This window comes from Notolepis coatsorum (genome assembly GCF_963971535.1).
Source record: "Notolepis coatsorum genome assembly, chromosome: 14".
Classification (NCBI taxonomy): domain Eukaryota; kingdom Metazoa; phylum Chordata; class Actinopteri; order Aulopiformes; family Paralepididae; genus Notolepis; species Notolepis coatsorum.
In genome coordinates, this window is record NC_140178.1 from 56,713,859 (window position 1) to 56,739,483 (window position 25,625).

The 25,625-nt window shown below is 43.3% G+C and overlaps 1 protein-coding gene across 1 annotated transcript in view; it reads left to right on the forward strand.

Moving 5' to 3' along the window:
- gsg1l (gsg1-like) overlaps nt 1-25,625 on the forward strand; it is a gene marked incomplete at its 3' end in the record, with an annotated part of 314,655 nt that overhangs the window by 215,604 nt on the left and 73,426 nt on the right. The window contains exon 3 of the mRNA XM_084329478.1: nt 361-513. Coding sequence (XP_084185604.1) covers nt 361-513 — 153 coding nt within the window. The remainder of the gene's footprint in view (nt 1-360; nt 514-25,625) is intronic.

The window sequence follows — 25,625 nt, forward strand, 5'->3', positions numbered from 1 at the left end:
TCTTCATCACGATCAGGATCCTATCTCAACATCATCCTCATCCTCAGACACCCGCCTCAGTCTCAGCTGCTCTCTCTGCTACTGTATGTGGTCAACAGCTTCACAGACAGTCAATCGTTTGCTCATGCTGGAATAGACAGTTGCTGCTGCAGAATGAAATGGACAAGAACTCAAACAAGCCGTATTTATAGATACCAGTGTTGCAAGAAATGCAAAATAGAGCGTGGGGCTCTGCAGATACGCTCTATTTAGCTAACCAGTGTTTGTGTGTGTGTGTGTGTGTGTGTGTGTGTGTGTGTGTGTGTGTGTGTGTGTGTGTGTGTGTGTGTGTGTGTGTGTGTGTGTGTGTGTGTGTTGCAGGCGTACTGTGGCTGTCAGTGGTCTCGGAGGTGTTGTACATATTACTGTTGGTGGTGGGCTTCAGCCTGATGTGCCTGGAGCTCTTCCACTCCAGCAACGTCATAGACGGTCTCAAACTCAACGCCTTTGCTGCCGTGTTCACCGTGCTCTCAGGTGGGTGGACACACACACACACACACACACATGCGCATATACTAATACATGATGTGCACATGTAGCACACACACACTCAAACATTTAATGATAATAGCTTGGATTCAAGGCTGTCTTAAAAGAGTCCAAGGATGTAGAGGAGCGGATCTCAGCCAGGAGAGAGTTCCAGAGTGTGGGGGGTGCCACGCTGAAGGCTCTGTCCCCATAGGTAGGTGCGGGGGATGGAGAGCAGAGCCGCGTCTGAGGATCGCAGCCTCCGGGAGGGGGTGTAGGGGTAGAGGGCCGAGGGGTCATATAGGTCAAACATATTCTATGCATACCGCACATACACATATGCATTACACACACATAAATGCATAAGCAAGCTAATATGCATGCGTAACACACAGACGTGCCCAGGCACAGATAATAGGGTCTTGGCATTATATGAAAGTATAGGTTCTCACCTTCAAAATAAGCCATCACATGTACAAATCTGGCGGATACATTTAAATCTATGTCTTATTAACAAAGATGATAACACAATAGCCCATTTTGAGCTACAGAGCTTCAAAGGGGCTGTTGGCTGTTCTCTTAATGCATGCAGAACTACAAATACCCACTGGCCTTTGCCACCTAACCCCTCCCCCACCTAACACATTTTCCAGGTGAGAGGCATTCACTGGTAGGGGGTAGGTGCGCAAAAGTTACCATAGCTCAGCGTATGTACACTGTCTCTACGTGTTCGGGAGACTCAGGTGCATAAAAACCTGATTATGATCATGTCTCTACCTACAGTACCACAACCACAGCCTGAGCTGTGAGTGAATTACGCGAAGGGGAGCATTATGGCAGGAGACTTATTTTATGAAAAAGAGTGATGCGTGGGCAGAAGTAAAAAAAACTAAAATACCCAGAAGACTAATGAAAATAAAAGACATTTCCTTTTAAACAACTTTATTCTTTCTTTGTGGCCTGGTACCAAATGATCCACGGCCAGGTACCGGTCCACGACCCGATGGTTGGGGACCTCTGCTATAGAGCCTTCTCTCTATACTCCGTTATGCGCAACTTTACAGACTTGTGGAGCGCGTACTGGAGTAGATTATTCTATGCGACTGCCAGCCAGCTTTTATGCGATGGAAGATCATCTCCCAATTCAGATACAATTGGACACAAACGATTCCAAAGATATTAATGTTTCTCGGCATATTTTCACACCGCCAACAAAGTACTGGGAACAATCCATTGTCTCAGAGTGGTATTTTGGTGCGTTTCCTCTCCGACACCTGAGCCGGAAAGTACTTAGCCAGTAGCCACTCCCCTCCGACACAACTGTAGTTTTTTCACACAGCGAGGAAAATAATACTGTTGGACAATCTAACAATAATTTACATATTCATAAGTCAACATACAATTCATACGTTTTGCAAATAAGGAGACATTTCAAAGCACTAAAAATGGCCAATATCTCCAATTAGACCTATTTCTGAATTGCACAACATTTTGGGGTTTCCTGAGGAATCGCAAGCTCCTTAACCTCTTAACCTCTTCCACCCGTGCGGTCCGGGGGCGGACCGCAAATGACATCACGTCATAAGTCAACCTCTCCAGACTGTCTGACAAAAGTATTGTTTTTTGTCAAATGTATTCAAGTGTAAACATCATAACCATGTCACAACAGCAGTTATAATGTATATTATCATCAATACGTTAGTTTACTAATAGGTTAAAGTGTTATTAGTGCGATTTTAGTATTCGTTTTTGTGCTGTTTTGATCGTGAAAGTCAGCCATCTTGAAACATTTACAGATGGGAATTGTAGGTTTTTTTACGCCATTTTTACGACATCGAGAGCTTTGAATGAGCGTTGGAATTTTTCAGAACGACACTTCCTCCTCTATGGGTCTTCAAGCTAATTTCTTCTGTATGATTTTTTTTATATCTCTTATTACTCAGGATAATAAACCACAAAACTATTGACATATATTGGAGCACAGTTCGTTTCTCTTCCCTATTTGTAGCATGTAGCAACAATCAGATTTGAAATTAGTAAAAAAAAAAGGCACTCTGGCCAGAATAATAAACCTACTGTACATACAGTAAATTTCATTATCTGTTCTTATGCACGCCTGGTGATAGTAAATCCAAATTGGACTCGGGCATTTGAAAGATAAGCTTTGGCACAATCCATAAATGTGCGAATATTTCAAATTGCATTGGTCCGGATGGGAGAATTCAGTACTGTATCTACAAAACCTTCTGTTTAACACTTTGAGTGCCAGCAGGGGGTGCCAGAAATAGCGCTTGAGTGCCAGCGCTGTAGTCAAGGGGAGGGTGATCATATTTGCGAACGCATAAACTATATCTTAAATTATGGATATGTGTCTAATACGCCCGTCGCTTATCAATGACTTGTTTCCAGTCAACATTGTCGAAACAGATTGTTTTTTAATCGGTTAATTTCCGTTTTATACAATTTTGAAAAACGCTAGTTTTTTTAAACTTCCAAAAAAAATAAGATTCTGCAGGAATCACGCTTTACTGGAATATACAAAACACATTGTCATTTTTCGGCCTATTTATCAATCGTTTTCAAATAAACGCTAGATTATCGATAGTATATGTGTACTTATGCACGCTAGAGAAGCGGGCTGAAAAATTGATTCTCTTATTTCCTGATCAGCACACACACACTCACAGCCACACACACGAACAGGTCGAAATGTACCTTGCGGAAAAAAATCTAATCTACGAATTCCAATCTGGCTTCAGAACATCCCACTCCACTGACACATGCCTTCTCTATTTGAACGACCACATCAAACAAGAGGTGGACGCGGGCAAATACTGCGGCATGCTGGACCTACAAAAGGCCTTCGACACTGTCAATCACTCCATTCTGATTGACAAGCTAAAAGCAATTGGTTTTGATAGTCTATCAGTGAGCTGGATGCAATCCTACCTGGAGGGGAGAGAACAGATGGTGGAGGTAAACGATGGTGGAGGTTTTTTTGGCAATCGAAGCTTCGGGGGCCGAGCTTCGATTTTAATTCGAAGCTTCGAGAAAAAATTTAATTAAATTAAATTAATTATAATATATATATATATATATATTTTTATCTTATGTTGTGGGACTTGTACAGCACTTTGGTAAACTTTGTTGTTTTTAAATGTGCTCTATAAATAAAGTGGATTGGATTAATGAATTAAGTAGCCCCTTTCGTGACTGTGACGCAGCCAACAAGATTTCACTCGGCTGCGCTGCCTGGGTGCAGTGGGGCTGCTCTCACAGCCAACGACATGACATTACATAATTATGTTGCAACCTTCGTCTATCAAGCAAACAATTATATTATATTTAATTTATCATTTATAATTATATCAGACAATGCACCTACAAAAGCAGATAATTACAATTAAATTAGCCAACTTGGTAACACATTAGTCATAGCAGCATAGGCATAGCCTTATTAATGTTTTGTGTGGCGTCGCCGTCGTGTACAACGACACTTATGTTTTTTAGGTGATTTGACAAAGTTGTTGTAGAGTTGTGATATGCCATTTTCACCTCGGAAATCACACTATTTCTCGACATTAATCAGACCCCTGGAATGTCTTCCTTAACCATGTGGGAGTCGCTGAAGGCATATTTACGAGGTCAGGTGATCTCATATTGCGCAAATCAAAAGAAGATAAGTATGGCACGCCTTAAACAACTAACGAGCGAGATACTGGAGCTAGATAGACTATATAGCCACTTGCCATCAGCTGACACATTGAAAAAACGTATGTCGCTACAGTTTGATCTCTTGTCTGAATACCTCATCACTAAATCACGACATGGGTACTATGAACATGGGGAAAAAGCCGGACGGATACTTGCCCATCAGCTGCGACAAAGAACTGCCAATCAGACCATCCCCATAATCAATGACGAGCGGGGTTCAAAAGCCACTGTGCTTTCAAACTTTCTATCAATCCTTATACACCTCAGACTCACAGGACCCTCTACACTAGACCATTTTTATAAAACAGTGCATGTTCCTGCAGTCAACCCAGAGATGGCCGCAGGTCTGGAGGAGGACCTTACAGTTGCGGAGATAGCGTCAGCAATTAGATCTATGCAAAGTGGCAAGTCTCCGGGACCAGATGGCTACCCGACAGACTTTTAAAAAAAATTCTCAGGCCAGCTCTCCCCGCTGCTACTGTCCATCTTTGAGGAATCATTCTCAACAAACTCCCTTCCTCCAACCATGCGCCAAGCAGTTATCTCCTTAATCCTTAAAAAATACAAGCTCGTTCAACATGCGGCTCGTTCCGTCCAATTTCGCTTCTGGGTGGGATGGCGCTTCCCAACTTTATTTACTATTATTGGGCAGCAAACATAAGGTCATTACTATAGTGGGTAAAGAGCGAGGCCACGGCCCCCTGGTGGACAATTCTGGAAGGGGCGTCTGTTGAATCCACCTCCCTAGCAGCCTTATTGTGCGCTAAACATCCTTTCACACAGCCTATGTCTAGCTTTACCTCTAACCCGGTTGTCATACCTGTACCTTAGACACAATATTTCGGACACTGGGAATACATTCCCTGAGATCCATAGATGTCCCTAGATACCACGTTTAACACGTTTCGCAATTATGCCACATCAATGTGGAACGCCCTACCCAAAACTGTAAAGGAATGTGAATCACTACCCACTTTCAAAACCACTCTCAAGGGACACCTACGGGAGACTGCAATTCGAAACTGGCCCCTGTAAATGTCCTAACCCAACCCCCTCCAATGTACAGTAATTTACCTAGTATGGTTTTGTCAATATTCCAATGTACAATTGTGCTTGTTTGTACAGTGTGTGTGTCCCCCCCCAATGTACAGTTTTGCTTGTTTATACAGTGTTTCTCTCCCCCCCCCCCCCCCCCCCCCACCACCTCTAATGTAAATTACCCAGTATGGTTGTCAATATCCCAATGTACCCAACCCCCCCCCACCCAACCTCCTCCAATGTACAGTTTCTACGTCAAATGTATATACTCCCTTTTCTTGACTCTTTTTCACAAACAGTACTGTATTTGCAAATCTGGTATGTCATAAATGTATAGATGTAGCAGTACTGTCTATCTGTATGTCATGTATGTCATATATGTCCTGATGAATTGAAAATGGGGGACCCTGATGTAAACAAGACGAAAGTCTTTCTCTGGTCTGCATCCCCTTAACAATTGTGTGTATTGAGCTGTACTGTACCCATTCTGCAATCTGTTAATAAAGTTTTCAATCAATCAATTCAATCAATCAATCACCAAGAACATGCAAATAGGCCTTGTAGAAGTGGAGCAATCTTCCATTTACTTAGGTATGTATTTTTAGGCGAATTTTCAGAAAATAGGGCTAGGGCTTAAGAGGTTAAAGACTTTGTTCTTCCTACTTCACTTCATTCTGGATGTGAGACCTTTGTTTATGTAAATAAACTATCCTTTTTGATATGAACGGACGACTCAACGTACGTATTTCCGAATGCACCGGGGAATAGAGATAGGTGTTTCAGCCAGTAATCAGTACAGAATTCCACCGAACAATTGCCTCCATGCACCACAACGCAGAGGATCGAGAGATAACACCAGATGGAGGCGATGAAGGATGATAAAAAAAATCTACGACAGGCACCGAAATCTTACACTATGGAACTCACTCACTACCCCAAGACCCATCTCTTCCTTATCTTAGCCCCCCATCTATCCATGTGTTTGTGTTATGTCTTTATGTCTTTTGTCCTGCCCCTTATTATAAAGTAATTTTGAGTTCTAGAAAAGTAATATATATATACACACACGTATGTGTAGCGTTTATGCATGGAATAACTCTTTATTTAATAAAAATGTAATCACTGGTGTGAAAATGGAAAAAGTTAAAAGTACCTCATTGCACATTTCCTCAGGATAAAGGTTACTGCATATTTTTTATGGTGGGGGTTAGAGGTTGTTTCTTGTAGGATATATACAGTTAAAATGTGGTTCGTTTTAATTAAATACACCTTTAGTAAATAAAGTGCATGAGCAAAGAAATTACCACATAGGAAGGCATTAATGGTAGCTTCTGTGCCGACCCTCCCATGAAACATTTTCATTTTGAGCAATTGTACAGAAAATGTCAACATTCATGGAGTGGATGATTATAATCAGCCCGTAGGCAGGTCCCAATAGTTAGAGATGCTGAGAAAAGCTGACTCTGCAGTGAGCAGTAGATTACAGGCTACTGTTGTGGATGACAAACTGAAGGCTCTTATGAGCATGTGGCTGATTGAAGCAACAGACAAACAAGCCTTTTACCTCCTGTGTTCGCTTCTCGGTACACCTTCCATGATGTACAAACACACACATACTTCTCGGCACATCTTGGTGACATAATACCATGACTGACTCACACCCACCTTTTTATATATTGATTTCATTATCTTCAAGTGCAAGTAAAAAATGTCAGGTCAGTCAAGGAGATGGGTGATCCCTTGGAATGCTGTGTTGATTTCCATGGATTTCTCCCTCTAAACTCTAAACCTCTTACACAAGAAGCTGGCACTGTCTCCCCCTCCTCTCTGTATACACACAGTCCTTCTCAGTCCTTTCAGTCCAGATTCATGCTGGACCACAGGGATTTGTCGAAGGAAAACATGGTTCGCTCTCGTCAAGTGTGCACACTTTATTTTTCTTTGTGGGGTAGAATAATAGTATTTGACATTATGTGAACTGGTCTAGCAGCACATTGGTCCAATTACTGGGAAAATGGGAACGTAGTTCAAGAATAATAGATTTAGATTTAGATTCATGTGTGTTGGTAGTATGTTGGTAGCTGATAACACCGGACTGAATAGTTGTGAATGGTCTGTGTGAAGTGGCCATGACTGCCATCGTTTTCTTTCATCAGAGGAAGGTGCACTTTCATGAGAAATACACCATCAAAATGAAAAGCGGTCTTCTGGTAATTGGAAGGTTCCCGGTTCGATTCCGGCTCCTCCACGGCAGTATATCAAAGCAAGACACTTAACCCCTGCTTGCGATGAGCAGAACTCTTCTACGGAACGCCTCTATAGACCACTGCACTTCTCCATTAGATTGAGCTCATGGAGGAGAGAGCGGGGGAGAAAATTAATGAATGTGGAAGAGAGCCTTGACATTAAGTGGTTGTAGCTACGGCTGTGGGGGTGCTGGAGACATGATCCAATAGAATTGTATACGCACAAGTCTCCTGAACACAGAGATACCAATCGCAAGTCGATCGGCACTTTCTCTGCCGAGCTATAGTCACTTTTTTGCGCCTACTCCCGAACTACGCATGCAGACTCCTGAAGTTTGCGGACGATACCACCCTGGTGGGTCTCATATCCAGGGGGGATGAGTCTGCCTACAGGAGGGAGATCGAGAGGCTGCAGAGCTGGTGCAGCTGCAACAACCTGGACCTCAACGCCCAGAAAACAGTGGAGATGGTAGTGGACTTCAGGCGGAAGGCAACCCCGCTTCCTCGGCATGACACTCTCCCGGGACCTGAAATGGGAGCTGAACACCATCGCTCTCAAGAAAAAGGCCCGGAAGAGGATGTTCTTCCTACGTCAGCTGAGGAAGTTCAGGCTGCCGAGGACAGTTTTACACCGCCATCATCCAGTCCATCCTCACCTTCTCCATCATCACCTGGTTCCCTGCAGCCACGGTCAGGGACAAGGCCAAGCTCTGTGGATACGCTCGGCGGAGAGGGTGATCGGCTGCCCCCTTCCCTCCCTCGAGTCCCTACATTCCACCGGGCCTTGAGGAGGGCGAGGAAGATCATGGCAGACCCCGCCCACCCAGGTCACGGCCTCTTCATCATGCTCCCCCACGGCAGGCGGCTACGACTGCCCAAGACATTAAAGTCCTGCCATAGACTCAGTTTCTTCCCCTCAGCAGCTCGCCTGGTAAACAAGTCACGTGTCCCCCTGCTCCCCCCCCCCCCCCCCCCCCTCTATGACGAGCTGCTAGGGCTGGACCTCTGGACTTGAACTGTGCTGCACTGTATCCATGTCCCCAACCACTGCACCTTTACTGTCTTATTGTTGTCTCACTGTTTTGTCCTGTTTTGCACTTATTTATTTATTTATTATTATGTTATTCCTATTTGTGAAGAAAAAAAATCATAATAAGACACTGTAATGTCGAATCACGTTCCATTTATATACAATATGGTGAATAAAGTCATCTGAATCTGAATCTGAGATTGATGAACCTAGATCTCTGGACAGTTCGGGAGTAGGTGCGGAAAAGTGACTATAGCTCCGCCGAGAAAGTGCCGATCGACTTGGGATTAGTCACTCCGTGTTCAGGAGACTCAGGCGTATAAAGGTATTATTGGATCATGTCTCCAGCACCCCCACAGCCGTAGCTACAACCACTTAATGTCAAGGCTCTCATCCACATTCATTCATTTTCTCCCCCCCCCCATTCTCTCCCATGATTTCACAGTCCGGAAGTGTTGCGGAGGTCTATAAGCCTACAAGTCGCGGAGGTGAGAAGACAGAGAGACACAATAAAATGTTTTTTTTTATATATAATTACAGTTTGAGTGTTTAAGAACATATTTAGTATAAACGCGAACAGTTATAGTATCTGTAATAGTAAAAAACATTTGTGACGTGTCCCATATCTTTGGAAAGACCAGATTATATCAGAGGAGTTTGATATTATTTACTGAGAATTGCCAGATGATGTTGATATTTAAACATTAAAAAAATTATAATACAAAATAAATGTATACATACATGTACATATCCCGAAAAAACGTTTGTTTTTATACTTTACTGTATCACTGTACATATTGATACTACAACTCTGTACATACATCTGATTAACACTACACCCAGTACTACTAATTTATATATTTGATTATAGTTATAGTTAGATGCTGGAAAAGCTTGATAAGGCACCTTGAAAAGTGCTTGAATTTTGCTTTGGAAAAGGTGTAAGGATATGAGGACTGTGTGTATGTGTAACTAGGAGGGATATGAGAACTGTGTGATTATAGTTAGTGCTCTCACCACTATGTACTATGATTATAGTTAGTGCTCTCACCAGTATATCACTATGATTATAGTTATCTACTGTATAATGGCATGTAGGGTAGGTTATCTGCTGTATAATGTAATGTAGACTTTTCACAGTCATGACAGCATTACTGTGACAGCACTTAAAGGTGACATGCATTATAAATGTCATTTCTCAGTCTCTAGCATTGTATTATAGTAATAGGAGTTAGTATCAATGTGTTTTAGTGTCTAAATACCATATATACCATATACTTCCTCATACTCTGCATGCACTCTGGAGGGAGAGAGAGAGAAAGAGAGATAGAGAGCACTTGGGGGGGGGGGGGGGGGGGGACCTGCCACGCGGCACACACCCGCAAACGGGAGATTGAAAGAAAGAAAAAAAGGAAGAGAGAGGGAGGAAGGGAGGCCCCCCCCCCACAAGCTGCCGCGCGGCACACCCGAGAGGGAGAGAAAGGAAGAGAGAGGGAGGGAGGGAGAGAGGGGGCCTGACAATAACGGCCTTTCTCTCTCTCTCTCTCTCTCTCTCTCTCTCTCTCTCTCTCTCTCTCTCTTACTCTCTCTCTCTCTCTCTCTCTCTCTCTCTCTCTCTCCCACCCCCTCCCTCTCTCTCTCTATCGCTCTCTGTCTACCAGTCGCAGACTGTGTGGACTGACTGTCACTCAAAGTGCTTATGGGCGGAGCCAGGCCATAACAGCCTGAAATCTTGAAGCTGAAAAATTATGGTTTTGAGTACTTGATTAGAAATATAAAACAATGCATTTAAAAAAAAAAAAAACCTTACAGATGTCTTCAATAGACTAACAGGAATTGTGTAAAGTTGCCCAAATAGTGCTAGGAATAGCAACGCATGTCCCCTTTAATTATGTTAATGCTATTCAGGTGAGGGGAGTTGTCCACGCCCAGCTAGGGTGACCAGGTCAAAATGGTTCAGTTGCAGGACAGCAGCACTGCTTTTGCGGGACAATGCGGGACACGTAGGGGGGGGGGGTTAAGAAAAAAAAACGTATTTAATTTTTTTTTTATTGCTAATTAAAATTTAAGAAATGTATTTATTATTTAAATGCCTTTATATCATATTCGACGCAGACGGTAGGCTATATATAGCTAATTTTGTTATTAATCTTATTAAACTCACCTCCGGTTTTGGGGATATTAGCCTCCGGATTCTATTGCCCCCTTCCCTCTGGACAGTGTCCCGGCGATACTCCCTGTGTATTCTGTTATTATAACAAACCGACCCTCTGATTCAGTTCTCAATAATAGTCGGGCCAGACTTGCTGAAGAGGCGCTCCTCTGAACAACTATACGTGACGTCCCCCTCTCCTCCATGGGTGATGGTGAAGCTCCTGTGGCAGATCCTGCATTCTACCTTTTGGGGATCATCTGAAACGGATCTCAGCCACGTATACTTCTTGTCCCAGTCTCTGTTATATGAGCAAAGTCTCTTTTTTTTCTGCCTCCATTTCCTTGTTTTTCTTAGCTAGCTAAACAACTTGTATCAGTAATATTGGCGGTCTTTCTTCTGACTACTCGAGTGACTGACGTCACACATACAGCTGCCCCGGCCTCGCTCGGACAGGTGACAGGCAGCGCGAGACTCGAGTGAGCTGCTCGGCAGCCTCGGCTGGAGATGCATCCAGCTGCAGGACAACAGCACCGACACTCTCAGGACCGCGACACTTTGCGGACCCACACTCTCCAGACCCTCGCTCCCATTGGCTGATTTGGGTCACGTGACCGTCCCACTCCAATTCAGCCATTGGGTGGGATGGTCACGTGACCCAAATCAGCCAATGGGAGCGAGGGTCTGGAGAGTGTGGGTCCGCAAAGTGTCGCGGCCCTGATTGTGTCGGTGCTGTGGTCCTGCAGCTGGATACTATTGCTCGGCTGCGCAATGCATTGGTTTGTGACGTCGCTCGATTTTTTTATTTTAAATATAAGAGGGTATTGGAACGAGGCATTAAATTAACAACATTTAAAAAAAAATTAAATAATAATCTTTGAAAGATAAAAAATAGAAAATAATATATATATATATATATTTTTATATTTGAATTGCGGGACATTGTTTTGTTGTAGCGGGACGCGGGACAAACGTCCCAATATCGGGACTGTCCCGCGAATCGTGGGACAGGTGGGCACCCTACGCCCAGCCCAAACTGGCTGAAGTGTGAAAATCTTTGAAAACAGACTGCTTTACAAGATTTAAATGAGCATATGATCTTCAAAACATTATCAGAGATATGACACATCATTTGAAATCTTACATTCTGTACTTTCACAATCTGGACAAATCTGGACAATTAAAATGGAGACATGTACATTTACATTTAGTAATTTAGCTGACGCTTTTATCCAAAGCCACTTACAAGTTCTGTACGACAAGTCATCAGGAAGGGCACAACTCTATCAGCTTAGTAACAATGTTCATCAAGTGTTGAGTGCTAGTGTAGGTTAGTTTATTAGGACAAGTGCATGACAGTAAGGTTAGTTAGGGTTAGACTTATTTTTTTTTATTATTCTTTTTTTTTATTATAAATTCTTTTAAATGTCAGATAATGGTTGAAGAAGTGTGTCTTTAGTCGACGGCAAAAGATTGGACGGGTTTCGGCTGTCCTAACTGGGGTGGGTAGTTCATTCCACCATTGTGGGGCAAGGACTGAGAAAAGGCAGGTTCTCCTTGATGACCCTCCCGGAGCTCGGATAGAAGTGGGTCTGAGACGGCCAGAAGATGCAGAGCGTAGGTTTAGGTTAGGTTTACTTTATTTGATCAAGGGGGACAGCGTACATTAATAAAACATTTTACAGATGTAAATGCACCCAATTTTAGCCAAAATGCTCATTTCCATTGGCAGTCCCCCTGCCAGAAGGTACAGGCTAAAATCCTGCGTGAAAAAGGGTTAGCAATAAAAACAGAATAAAATCAAGATAAATAACATTAGAATAAAAACACAACAAAAGCACATAGACATACGATAGGGATACAGGTCACAATACAGTCATGGACACAAGGACGGAGCACATCATGACATATTAAAAGACCCAGACATAGACAATCGCACCATATCCACACACACACACACACATCAATGAGCCATTCCTTAACCCTGCACTTGAATGAGTGATATGATGTGGACACTCTAATTGTTTGAGGTATTGAGTTCCATTGGTGGGATGCTCTATATGAAAAGACGGCCTGGCCAAATACACTTTTTTTTACAGTCCCCCCTTGCCGCACCTCTAGTGTTCCTGGTTGAGGCAGACTTGAGGTTGATGAAACCGGACAAAGGAGGAGGAGCCAATCCACACTTTATTTTAAAAACTAGACAGACGTTTTGATAAAGAGTCAGGCTTTCCCAACTGAGTAGATTATATTTTTTTAGAATGTGACAGTGATGGTACCTGAATGGTTTATTGTCTAGAATTTGTATTGCTTGTTTGTATAGTGATTGAAGTGGTTTCAGAATGGTGGAATGTGAATTGGACCAGGTTATCAAACAGTATGTGATGTGGGAAAGAACCATTGAATGAAAATATAGCTTTGCTGCCTCGGTTGAAAGGAAGTTTATTATGTACCTGAAGTTTGATAGGCTGAACTTATTGCAGACTTTTTTTATGTGGTTTTTGAAACTAAGGGTTGGGTCTATGTGTACTCTGATTGTATTTCTGACCGGAGATGAAGATATCCTGCTCTGCAACTTCTCTGTGGCCCTTGGAGAAGAACATACAGACAGTCTTAGAGACATTCAATTGTAAACAGCTGTTCTTAAGCCAGGATGTGACATTCACCATGACATTAGACAATTTGGTCGCAACCTCTTCTGTGGTTTTACCGTGTGTAAAGATCACTGTATCATCAGCATACATCAGTACATCACATTGGCCACACACAGAAGGCAAATCGTTAATGTACATGCTGAACAGAATTGGACCCAAGACAGAGCCCTGCGGGACACCAGTTGACAGACAGATGGCAGTAGATTTATGATTTTCAATTTTGACAAGTTGGGAACGGAACGAAAGGTATGATTTGAAGAGGTTAAGGAACTCTATGGAGAAGTTGAAATTGACCAGCTTTTGGAGTAGAATAGTAGCCTATGGTTAAAGGATAACTCCACTTTTTTTTTTAAATTAGCTTATTTAACATCTTCCCTGGAGTTAGACAAGAAGATGCATACCTTTTTTGTCTCTGTGCGTGCATTTTAGCTTTGGGAATAGACGCTCCGTTAGCATAGCTTAGCTTCATCACTGGAAGTGAGGCAGGACAGTAGCCTTACAGTGCCTTACAGTGTATTGCAAGGTCTGACATTGACCAAACTTGATATGCATGACCTTGGTGGGCTCTAGGTCAACTCCTTAAAAGGGGGTCAATGTCAGACTTTGCAATCAAAAGTTAGGGGGCTAATAACCCTTGCCATAATTTCAGTGCGCCCCTAACTTTTGATTGCAAGGTCTGACATTGACCCCCTTTTCAGGAGTTGACCTAGAGCCCACCAAGGTCATGCATATCAAGTTTGGTCAATGTCAGACCTTGCAATACACTGTAAGGCACTGTAAGGCTACTGTCCTGCCTCACTTCCAGTGATGAAGCTAAGCTATGCTAACGGAGCGTCTATTCCCAAAGCTAAAATGCACGCACAGAGACAAAAAAGGTATGCTGCATCTTGTCTAACTCCAGGGAAGATGTTAAATAAGCTAATTTAAAAAAAAAAAGTGGAGTTATCCTTTAACAATGTCGAAAGCTTTCCTTAAATCAAGGAACACAGCCCCCACAACCCCACCCCTGTCCATTGAAGCCATGACTCTCTCTAAGAAGAAGCATGTTGCTGTTTCTGTTGAATGATTAGCCCTGAATCCAAATTACATTGGGTGCAGTGGGAAAGAGCTGTTATTAAGATGATCAGTGACCTGTTTGGCAATCAGTTTTTCAAATACCTTGGACACTATGGGTAGAATACTGATGTGTCTGTAATTGGATGTCATGAGAGGGTCACCACTTTTAAATAAAGGGACCACAACTGCAGGCTTCCATGGGTTAGGAAAACTCCCTTGATTGAAACTAGGGATGTCCGATATTATCGGCCGACCAATATTATCGGCCGATATCGGCAGTAAAATGTGATATCGGAAAATATCGGTATCGGTTTAAAAAAAGAAAAAAACAATAACAATATTTGTTATATATATATCCAGTGAAATTATTAGTTACCTGAAATTATTCAGTTTTTTTGGGGGGGGGGGGGGGGGGAACCCTGCATATATCGGTATCGGTTGATATCGGTTGATATCGGTATCGGAAATTAAGAGTTGGACAATATCGGAATATCGGTATCGGTAAAAAAGCCAATATCGAGCATCCCTAATTGAAACCCATATTGATTATATGGGTCAGTGACTTCACTATAGAGGAGTTTATCTCTTTCAGCATGAGTGTGTCCATGCCATATATATCCTTAGCTCTTGAGGATTTGAGGGATGTAATTATATTTGCAACCTCTATCTCAGTGACTGATTTTGGTACGACTGCTGGTTCATTAATATTGACAGTAGATGGCAGATTAGGACTACTGTCCTGAACTGCGAAGCTTTGGGCTATTGCGGCCACAGACTACAAAATACTGATTGAGGGCCGGTGCTAAGTCTGACGGATACTGTAAAGTTTTACGGGGTCTTGAGGGTGTGTAGTTAAGAGACCATTGACCGGAGGTAGGCGGGAGCAGTTCCCTTTGCCGCACGGTATGCCAGGTCGAGGGCCTTGAAGCGGATTCGTGCAGCAATGGGGAGCCAGTGCAGGTCCCTAAGAAGCAGTGTTGTGCTAGTTACTGAAAAATAGTAACTCAGTTACTTTACTAGTTACTTCATTTCAAAAGTAACTCCGTTACCCAAAAGTAATGCGTTACTGTGAAAAGTAACTATTTAGTTACTTTAACCCTTTATCTGCCAGAGATTATTCTGATCTTAATCCACTCTCTGCCACCACTGTAAGTCTATGGAGATGTTCCCCTTCTTTGCAGGGCTATAACCTTTTAAATTGTATTGCTAAATTGACATTACTATGGCCCATTCAACATCAAGTATCTATCGTTTAGGATGTAGCAACGTTCTACTTTTTCATTCACACATTCATACTAAAATATGGTCTAAAGTATAAATATGTTTTTATCGTTTTCTGCAGCATTCCATAGAACGTGAGTTATAGACATAAATACATATATTAGATCATCAAATATGTAGTTTGATACCGATTGACGTCAGATAAAAAATTTCAATTGTACAAGGTCCTAAACGTCATGCCTCATCATCTGCTGGTGACCGGAGGGGGGGGGGGGGGTTATAAGTCCGTGGCCGACGTTAAATAATTTATGTAGTATGGGTGATATGTTGATCGGAGCAGTTTGTATGTATAATAATAATCAAACACGCTGAAACTCACCGCAGCTTCCTCGTAGCGTTGGGCGATCAGCGTGGAGCAGAAAGTTTGCTATTATGGGATGTCGATCTAGTTCGTCCAGTTCCAGGTTGTATAATACTATATACGTCCAAATCATGTTGTTTATCGAGTTATTGGCAACGGATCGCTATCCAGTGTATCAAGCTGGAGTCCGGACGAAATATGGGCGAGCACCACTTCCGGCCGCTCACTTCCGGTTTTGGCACCTCGCCGATCGGCCACCAGATGGCGGTCTTGCACCGTTGGAGAGTTGATCTACAGGACCCGTCAAGTCTCCGTGGGTCAAATATGATTGCCATGACAGATTTTTGAAATATTGATCTCAAAGACGCTGTACGACGTCATTGGCAGATTACGCATGGCGAGGAATGACGTCTAAACACGTCATTGGCGATTAAAGGGTTAAAAAAAAAGAAAAAAAGGATTGCTCCCATGCCCTTACAGATATACTCAAATTTTTTTGATTCCTGATGAATTGAAAATGGGGGACCCTGATGTAAACAAGACGAAAGAATAGACCTATCTCAAACCCTGCCCTCTTTTCTTGATCCTCCAATCACAACTGTTGTTTGTCCGAGGTAAGCGACAGTTGTGATTGGAGGATCAAGAAAAGAGGGCAGGGTTTGAGATAGGTCCATTGTGTGTATTGAGCTGTACTGTATTGTACCCATTCTGCAATCTGTTAATAAAGTTTTCAATCAATCAATCAATCAATTGATCAACTTGACAGTTTCCATTCACATCACTGAACTCTGCTAAGCAATGTGGTCTATACAAACACAAATCTGACACAAACACAAATGTCGAAGTCCCGACGTAATAAGAGATGCACTGTGCCTAATTGCTCGGGGAACATGCACGTTTAGGTTTGAGCGCATGCACGTTTAGGTTTGCGCGCATGCGCGTTTAGGTTCTAGGTTGAAAATAAGTGCACACTTAGGTTGAAGGAACAGCCTTGATGTCTGTCGCCGGAGCGTTTCATTATAACCGCCTTGCAACGTTGTTTAAGATATCAATTGTGCATTGCAACGTTAGAATAGTTAGGATATCAATTGTGCATGAAAGGACTATATTTATATTGTTTGATTAGTATTGATGAGATTCCCTGGCAGATTCTTACAGTCAAAATCTGTTGATCAACTTGAGTTTCCATTCATTTGCATTCACATCACTGCACTCACCAAAGTATGCGGTGGTCGAGATGTAACATTAGTCCAGCCCTCAAACATGTTCTTTATCTCATTTCCATTTTGTATATTCTCTCTCCAAGTAGTTGGGAAAAGTGTTCCGTCCCAGCCATTTGCTGTGTGCCGCCTGGTATCATGCTAACTACTAGATCCCTGAAAGCGGGTGGCGAGTGGCTTGGGATGAGTCCTGGTCGTTAATGTTAGACTCCGCTACTAGCTTTGTTGAAGCATGGGAAGTAGACACAAATTACATTTAACTAAAACTTTATTTTCTTTGTGCTCGACAAAAGAGAAATAGTAATATCCATGCGAGTAGTGGGCGCCGCCAAGACACTCTAGTACTAGACAAAACACGCTGAAGGAAACGGGTGCTTTTGGGTGTTTTTCAATGTATGTGATGTATAGATTGGGGGGAGATGAGAGCATCTAAAGGGTCGAAATGTGCAGGCTGACGGTGGTGGAAGCAGGAGACGGTGGTTCAGAGCGAGCAGGGTGATTGTGAGCACCACACTGAGCAGGGCCGAATGTTGACATTCCTTGTAAGAACAAGCTGATAGCGAGTGTGGGCACAGAGGCAGAGCGCGATGGAGGTTTTTGACAGTAATGAAACGTTTTGAAATGTGTGAAAGGTTATTAGCAGTTGTCATGACAGCACGTCGCATGACAACCAGAAGAGGGGCGGGCTATCATAGCTATGACGAAGATCCTATAAAGCTGACGGTGGTTCCGGGTAGGGCCAGACTATGATCTGACTGAGACTAAGAGGGAAGAAACCAGAAGAGACTCTCTCCTCTCATCGCGGAGGGGGGGGGGGGGGGAGAATGCCACATCATCATTAGCTTCGGCTAACGCGAGGATGGTTCAGGCTAACGACCAGGCCTGACCACTGTTCTCCACTTCCACAACCTGAAAGTAGGCACTTCCGGCTGACTTCCGGTTGCGAATGGTACTTCCTGTCCCATCCAAATACATTGGTTTTAGCTACTTTTCTCCCCTTATTTAAACAACTTTGTCGTCACAGAGAGGCAATGAAACGTTTGTATTATTATAGTATAGAATGTATTTAATAAGCAAACGTTTGTCAGCAGGGTTTTTGGGCTGTATTTCATGTAAAATGTTTACTGTTAGTTTCCTTGCTCAGCCAGCATTAGCCTTCATTAGCTAACAGAAGCTAGTGGTTAAACAGGCCGGATTAGCTTTGAGCTAACTATCTTTCCCGACCCATGTATTCATTCTAAACATAACGTTAGTTTACAAAACATGACCTGTCTATATAACGTTGAGGAACAAATTATAAGTGTGTGGGTGTGTGTTTTGGTGAACATTGGACTGCAAACAGAAAATGCATCACAGTTACAGACAGTAGCTACTGTTAGCTGCCCTTCCGGATTAGCTTTGAGCTAACTATCTTTCCCGACCCATGTATTCATTCTAAACATAACGTTAGTTTACAAAACATGACCTGTCTATATAACGTTGAGGAACAAATTATAAGTGTGTGGGTGTGTGTTTTGGTGAACATTGGACTGCAAACAGAAAATGCATCACAGTTACAGACAGTAGCTACTGTTAGCTGCCCTTCCGGATTAGCTTTGAGCTAACTATCTTTCCCGACCCATGTATTCATTCCATTCTAAACATAACGTTAGTTTACAAAACATGACCTGTCTATATAACGTTGAGGAACAAATTATAACGTGTGTGGGTGTGTGTTTTGGTGAACATTGGACTGCAAACAGAAAATGCATCACAGTTACAGACAGTAGCTACTGTTAGCTGCCCTTCCGGATTAGCTTTGAGCTAACTATCTTTCCCGACCCATGTATTCATTCCATTCTAAACATAACGTTAGTTTACAAAACATGACCTAACGTTACGTTTAGAATGGAATGCATCGGCATATAGCAATAGCTCAAAGCTATTCCGGCCAGTTTATCAACTTCCTGTCATTTAGAAATATGATTTTATAGTGAAAATCATTACCAAAACGTCCGGAAAAACCTCACAGGAGCATTATAGACTGTCATACAAATGTACAAATGCTATAAGGTGGCAAGAAATGCACTATAAACAATACTTTGCGGCGTAGTTTCTTGCGCTAGCTTCTGTTAGCCAGCATTAGCCTTAATTAGCGTGAGCAAGTAAACTAACAGTGAACGTTTTTACATGAAATACAGCCCAAAAACCCTGCTGACAAACGTTTGCTTATTAAATACATTCTATACTATAATAATACAAACGTTTCATTGGCTCTCTGTGACGACAAAGTTGTTTAAATAAGGGGAGAAAAGTAGCTAAAACCAATGTATTTGGATGGGACAGGAAGTACCATTCGCAACCGGAAGTCAGCCGGAAGTGCCTACTTTCAGGTTGTGCAAGTGGAGAATTGGACTGAATAACAGCAGAGACGATAGCAATGAAAATACAATCGGATAACATCTGGGCTGAGGTTTCTGTTTATATCAATAAACAACGCTTTTCCTTGTAAGGTATTACGCTGTGTCAAAGTGTCGAATTCTTACGAAGGTGGAGAATTATTATGGTTTGCGGATTGCACTAACGGGGAGAGATAAGGATTATATCAGCCAGTGTATGAGACGTCAGGACCATTAAAAGTACACAACGCAGAGGAATGGATGGAGAGAGGATAACACAAGAAGACGTGATACTGGCCAGATTGATCAGAATCTAACAGTTGGTTGCCGATGACAGCCGGATTTGCAAGAGATAAGAACAACGGAAAAAGACTTTTCAATGCAACGACAGTGGACAACAGTCATCGTGTGTGGGAGAATCATGATCGAGCAAGGCCGGCCAGCCCTGGGAGAGAGCCGAGTCGAGCGGTCATGAGGCGAACCAGCGCTGTAGGAGAAACAGCGCTCAGGAGAAAGATGTGAGTTCACTGTGCACACACGGTTGTTTTGATCTTTTAAGCCAAATAAAAACGAACAGATAGTGCATCCGTAAATAAGTAGCGACAGAGAATGCCAGCTGTAATAGTGTGTTTTGGGACAGAGCAGAGCGGCAAGGTTTTTGTTTTGAAAATCGATGGGTGTTATCTACAGAGAAGGAAAAACAAACGGGGCAGGCTGCACGGTTTTGGTTTAAGGAGGGTAAATGCGAGATGAGGAAAAGAGGGGGGAATGCTGAACCAGACTGAAGAATTGTTATGGCGGGATTGTTATGACAAGACTGTCGCCTGAGACGGCCCACCTTAAACTGGTCGCTGTGGTCTCAAGACGGCCGGAATTTGTCGTGGCGGGAGGAAAGTCGATCGGGTATTTACCTTAAACTGTGTATCATGTCCGATAAGCAAGAGTTTAGTCCGGGAAAAGCGTCCCCTGATATGGATAGGAAAGAGAGAAAAACAGCAGTGTTTTTAGGCCTTGGAAGGAAGGGCAGCGGCCGTTTGTTTGAGAGAGTAGCCATTATGAGTGAGACAAGATGGCCGCTAGGAGCCACGAGGAGGATGAGATAAGATGAGAGGAAATGTTAACAAATTTGCACCAAGACAAGATGGCCGCACAGCCACGAGGAGGCTAACGGATTAGAGTCAGAGAGTGACGTCAGCTAGAATACTCTAGACGGAGTTTTGCCACCATCTAGGGGGGACAGTGGGATAATGCAGGCACATTTTTGAAGATAGGTCTGTACTACCATCTAGTGGCGGAGTGGGGAGTGATTCATCTGGGAATCTAATTAATTGCAGGGAGAGGGTGGATTATTATAATAATAATATAGATATACAGGTTGATTAAATAGAGTTTAATCATACAATGGATTAAATAAGAATTGCACAGAGAGAGGAGGTGCAGTTATTTTAATGGGTTAATTATGGAATAAAGAGGGAGTTTTGAATTCTATTGGGGCTTTCTCACACCTAATAAATAGGTAGAGTCTTCAGACGACACGTCACCAGAAGAACTGGCGCGCGCTGGGGGTCAAACTGGGATGAAGAGATAGGGCGACGGAAGTGGGAATCGGTTAGCTGCTGGTGTCACGACGGAAGACGACAAACAGGGACAGATATGGGTGTGGAGAAGGTGGTAGACTAATAGCAAAACAAGGGAAGTTGAATGTACAGACGACTGCTGGTGTTGTGTTTCTGCTTTCAGCAGGGGGAGACACCGACAGCGGTGGAGATGACCAGGAGACAGACTGGAGGAGGAGGAAGCAGCAGGGGCCAGGCACCGCAGCCTGGCACACGGATCATCCACGACGAGAGAGATGAGACGGCGGCGGTGGGAGAGCAGATGTGGAGAGGACAGCCAGAGCACTGAGGCCGTAGCAGACCAGGGGAGACATTTTTGCCTAGGGGACCGCGCCCTGGAATGGGGACCAGCTCAGGAAAGGAGCCGTCACTGAAAGGGGCCCTTGCCCTAGGAGACGGGACCGGCCCAAGATGGGAGGTGTACTGTAAGAGGGAAGGGAGCGCTCTGATTTGACGTGGGGTGTACCTAAGTAGGGGGGGCCAAAGGGTTTAGGTGTGTTTGTCTGGAAAGTTGCGAATCTGTGTCTCTCTCTTTCTCTCTCTCTCTCTCTCACCTCCCGGACCGTTGTTTGTCCTTTCTGGTTTAGGTGTGACGCGTGTAATGGTTGTTATGAGTCTATTTTTGGGTATAATTAATTGAAAAACCAAGTAGTCTGTTGATTCTGAAGGTTGATTAAGAATCAAAGGGGGGAATGAAGGAAACGGGTGCTTTTGGGTGTTTTTCAATGTATGTGATGTATAGATTGGGGGGAGATGAGAGCATCTAAAGCAGGGGTAGGCAACCCTAGGCACGCGTGCCTGCATAGGCACGCGGGGGCATTTGCATAGGCACAGGGGGCAGCAAATTTTTTTTAAAAATTATATATATATTTTTTTTTTGAAATATTATAGTGAAATATTTTGCACTGTTGTCGCATTTATCTTGTTGAAATCCTCCCACAGGTTCTTTTTACTACCACATATTTAATTGAGACCCTTTATTTGTTTATTATTTCAATTTAGCTGGAAATACATTGCTACATCATTCAGTAACATTTGCAGAGCCTTATAACAAAAACATTATTACGGTCACCATTGTGACCAGTGGGATTAATCAACAAATTGTATTATTTATTTTTCTATTTCATTGAACATTGCACATGTTAAAAGCCATTTTTCTTACTCAAAATGTGAGTATTGCCAAGTAAACTTGTGTTCTTAAAACAATGACAATAAACATAGTTTTATTAGGTTGAAATAATGTGGTTGTGTACTTATTTTTCTGTTAACTTATTATGGATTGAAAACTGAAAACCTTAATGCACAGTAACTGAACTCAATATTTTTAAGTTCTGGTAACTTATTATTATATTTCTTTTTACAGTGTAGTCTTGCGATCAATCAAAACTTATTTACACGGTATACCTCACATTCACCCTCCATTCACATCCTGGTGTTCTCCATTAGGCCTGTAGGTGGAGCTATGACAGCACACGTACAGTACACACACCAATGGTGTGTGATGTGTCCAAAAATGAATGGGTCGCACTGTATGCAGCTGTTTGTCTGCATTGCATCCCCCCCCCCCCCCCCCCCGCCCCAACTCAGATTTAGGGTTGATGCAACCATCATAATAATATTGTTAATAATAACAATAACAATATAATAATGTAAAAATTATCATTAAAAAGACCTGATTATGAGAAAAAAAAATTACGATGCATGGAATATTGTTGAGGCACACTAGTTACAACTATATTTCAAACAGGCACTCCATGTCAAAAAGGTTGCTGACCCCTGATCTAAAGGGTCGAAATGTGCAGGCTGACGGTGGTGGAAGCAGGAGATGGTGGTTCAGAGCGAGCAGGGTGATTGTGAGCACCACACTGAGCAGGGTCGAATGTTGACATTCCTTGTAAGAACAAGCTGATAGCGAGTGTGGGCACAGAGGCAGAGCGCGATGGAGGTTTTTGACAGTAATGAAACATTTTGAAATGTGTGAAAGGTTATTAGCAGTTGTCATGACAGCATGTCGCATGGCAACCAGAAGAGGGGCGGGCTATCATAGCTATGACGAAGATCCTATAAAGCTGACGGTGGTTCCGGGTAGGGCCAGACTAAGATCTGACTGAGACTAAGAGGGAAGAAACCAGAAGAGACTCTCTCCTCTCATCGCGGAGGGGGGGGGGGTGGAAGAATGCCACATCATCATTAGCTTCGGCTAAAGCGAGGATGGTTCAGGCTAACGACCAGGCCTGACCACTATTGGACTGAATAACAGCAGAGACGATAGCAATGAAAATACAATCGGATAACATCTGGGCTGAGGTTTCTGTTTATATCAATAAACAACGCTTTTCCTTGTAAGGTATTACGCTGTGTCAAATTGTCGAATTCTTACGAAGGTGGAGAATTATTATGGTTTGCGGATTGCACTAACGGGGAGAGATAAGGATTATATCAGCCAGTGTATGAGACGTCAGGACCATTAAAAGTACACAACGCAGAGGAATGGATGGAGAGAGGATAACACAAGAAGACGTGATACTGGCCAGATTGATCAGAATCGCCCACAGCACAGCGTGTCCCGGTGAAGTGACACACAGACAGGAGAGGAGGACTGCACTGGATCGCTAACGCTCGCTAACAATCTACATAAAAAGAACGCAGTAACGAACCATTCAGTAACGGTAACTGCGTTACGGAATTTCAAAAGTAATGCGTTAGAGTACTAGTTACCGCCAAATGTTATATGGTTCTATAAAACCCCCTGTTCTATGGTACCTGTTTTCATGCCTCAGTTGGCCATGGTTCCCGTAGCCTGGGGCTGTTGAGCGCTGTAGGCGTACGGCCTGCAGACAGCAGTGAGTAATGACTGCTACTGACTGTTTGGGGGCTGGATGAGGCCAGCTGCCTTCCCACGCTGGGAGGGTTGGAGTTGTCTGCTGGCCCAGTTGCCCTCTCACGTTGGTTTCCCTGGTGTGTCCTGCTACAGTCAGTGCGCACGCACGCACACACACACACACACACACACACACACACACACACACACACACACACACACACACACACACACACACACATACATATGAACCTCCCCCTATAATTGGGAAACACACAATGTAGAATGTAGCATAATGCTACTGTAGCTCCATTCAACAATAGCATGTACAGACAGGTGACAAATGAAAGGAAGAACCTGAATAAATGAGTGGAGAAACATAATGAATGCAGATGCTTCCATACAGGTGTACAACATGATACAATTAAGGCAATTGTGCTGTGGGTGGAGGGGGGTCCTGGCATGGTTCGGGTCAACTTGTCCTCTTAGAGGGAAGGGTCACTGCAAATCAATGCAAAGTTATTCTGAGTGATCACCTTCATCCTATGATGAGACATCTCTATCCTGATGGGAGTGGCCACAGGGCATAAGGGGTCACTGAATGGTTTGATGAGTATGAAAATGATTTGAATCATTATGTCCTGGCCTTCGTCACCAGGTCTCAATCCAATTGAATACCTACAGGAGATCTTGGACCGACATGTTAATACAGCGCGCTCCACCTCCATCATCAAAACACCAAATGAGGGAATACCTTTTGGAAGAGTGTTCCATTCCTCCAGTAGATTCCATCTCTCCAGTAGAGTTCCATCCCTCCAGTAGAGTTCCATCCCTGCAGTGCAGTAGAGTTCCATCCCTGCAGTAGAGTTCCATCCCTCCAGTAGAGTTCCATCCCTGCAGTAGAGTTGCATCCCTCCAGTAGAGTTCCATCCAATGATGCAGTGGTGGTACCACTCTGTACCACGCCATCCTAGCAGTTCGCTGAGCAGAAGTGCGCGCACGGATGTGTACGCGCGCGCACACAAAAATGTGTTCACAACTTTCACTCTACTGTCGCGCCGTGCGCCAAGTACCCGGCACTTATCGCCTAGCCTTTGCATAGCATACCAAAGAAAGAGAAGTGCAAGACCAAAATACAAGCCCTGTGGGGGGTTTGCTTGAGCTGGTCTGTGCAGACGCGAGGGAACATGTATGCGCGTGCGTGCGCGTGCGCGGGAGCACGCGTGCATGTGGCGTCCAGGCAGTTCTGATATTACGACTGCACCCCGGGTTCCATCCCTCCAGTAGAGTTCCAGAGTCTATGCTAAGATGCCTCTGGTTTTATGCAGATTTTTCCTTTTGTTCCACCCCCCAGGGTCGGTACCGACCCCTAAATGACATTATGATCATAGATAGATAGTGATGCAAAAAATTTGCGATTTTAAAATCAAACGTTTTCAAGTATTAACATCACTAACATGTCACAAAAGCATGTAGAATGTATATTATCATCAATACGTTAGTTTAGCAATAGGTTAAAAGTGTTAAAAGATAGTTTTAAGTTTTCTATTTTCGATCGTCCATTCCAAGCTTGAAACGAAAATGGAAATTTTGAACCATGGGAATTGTAGT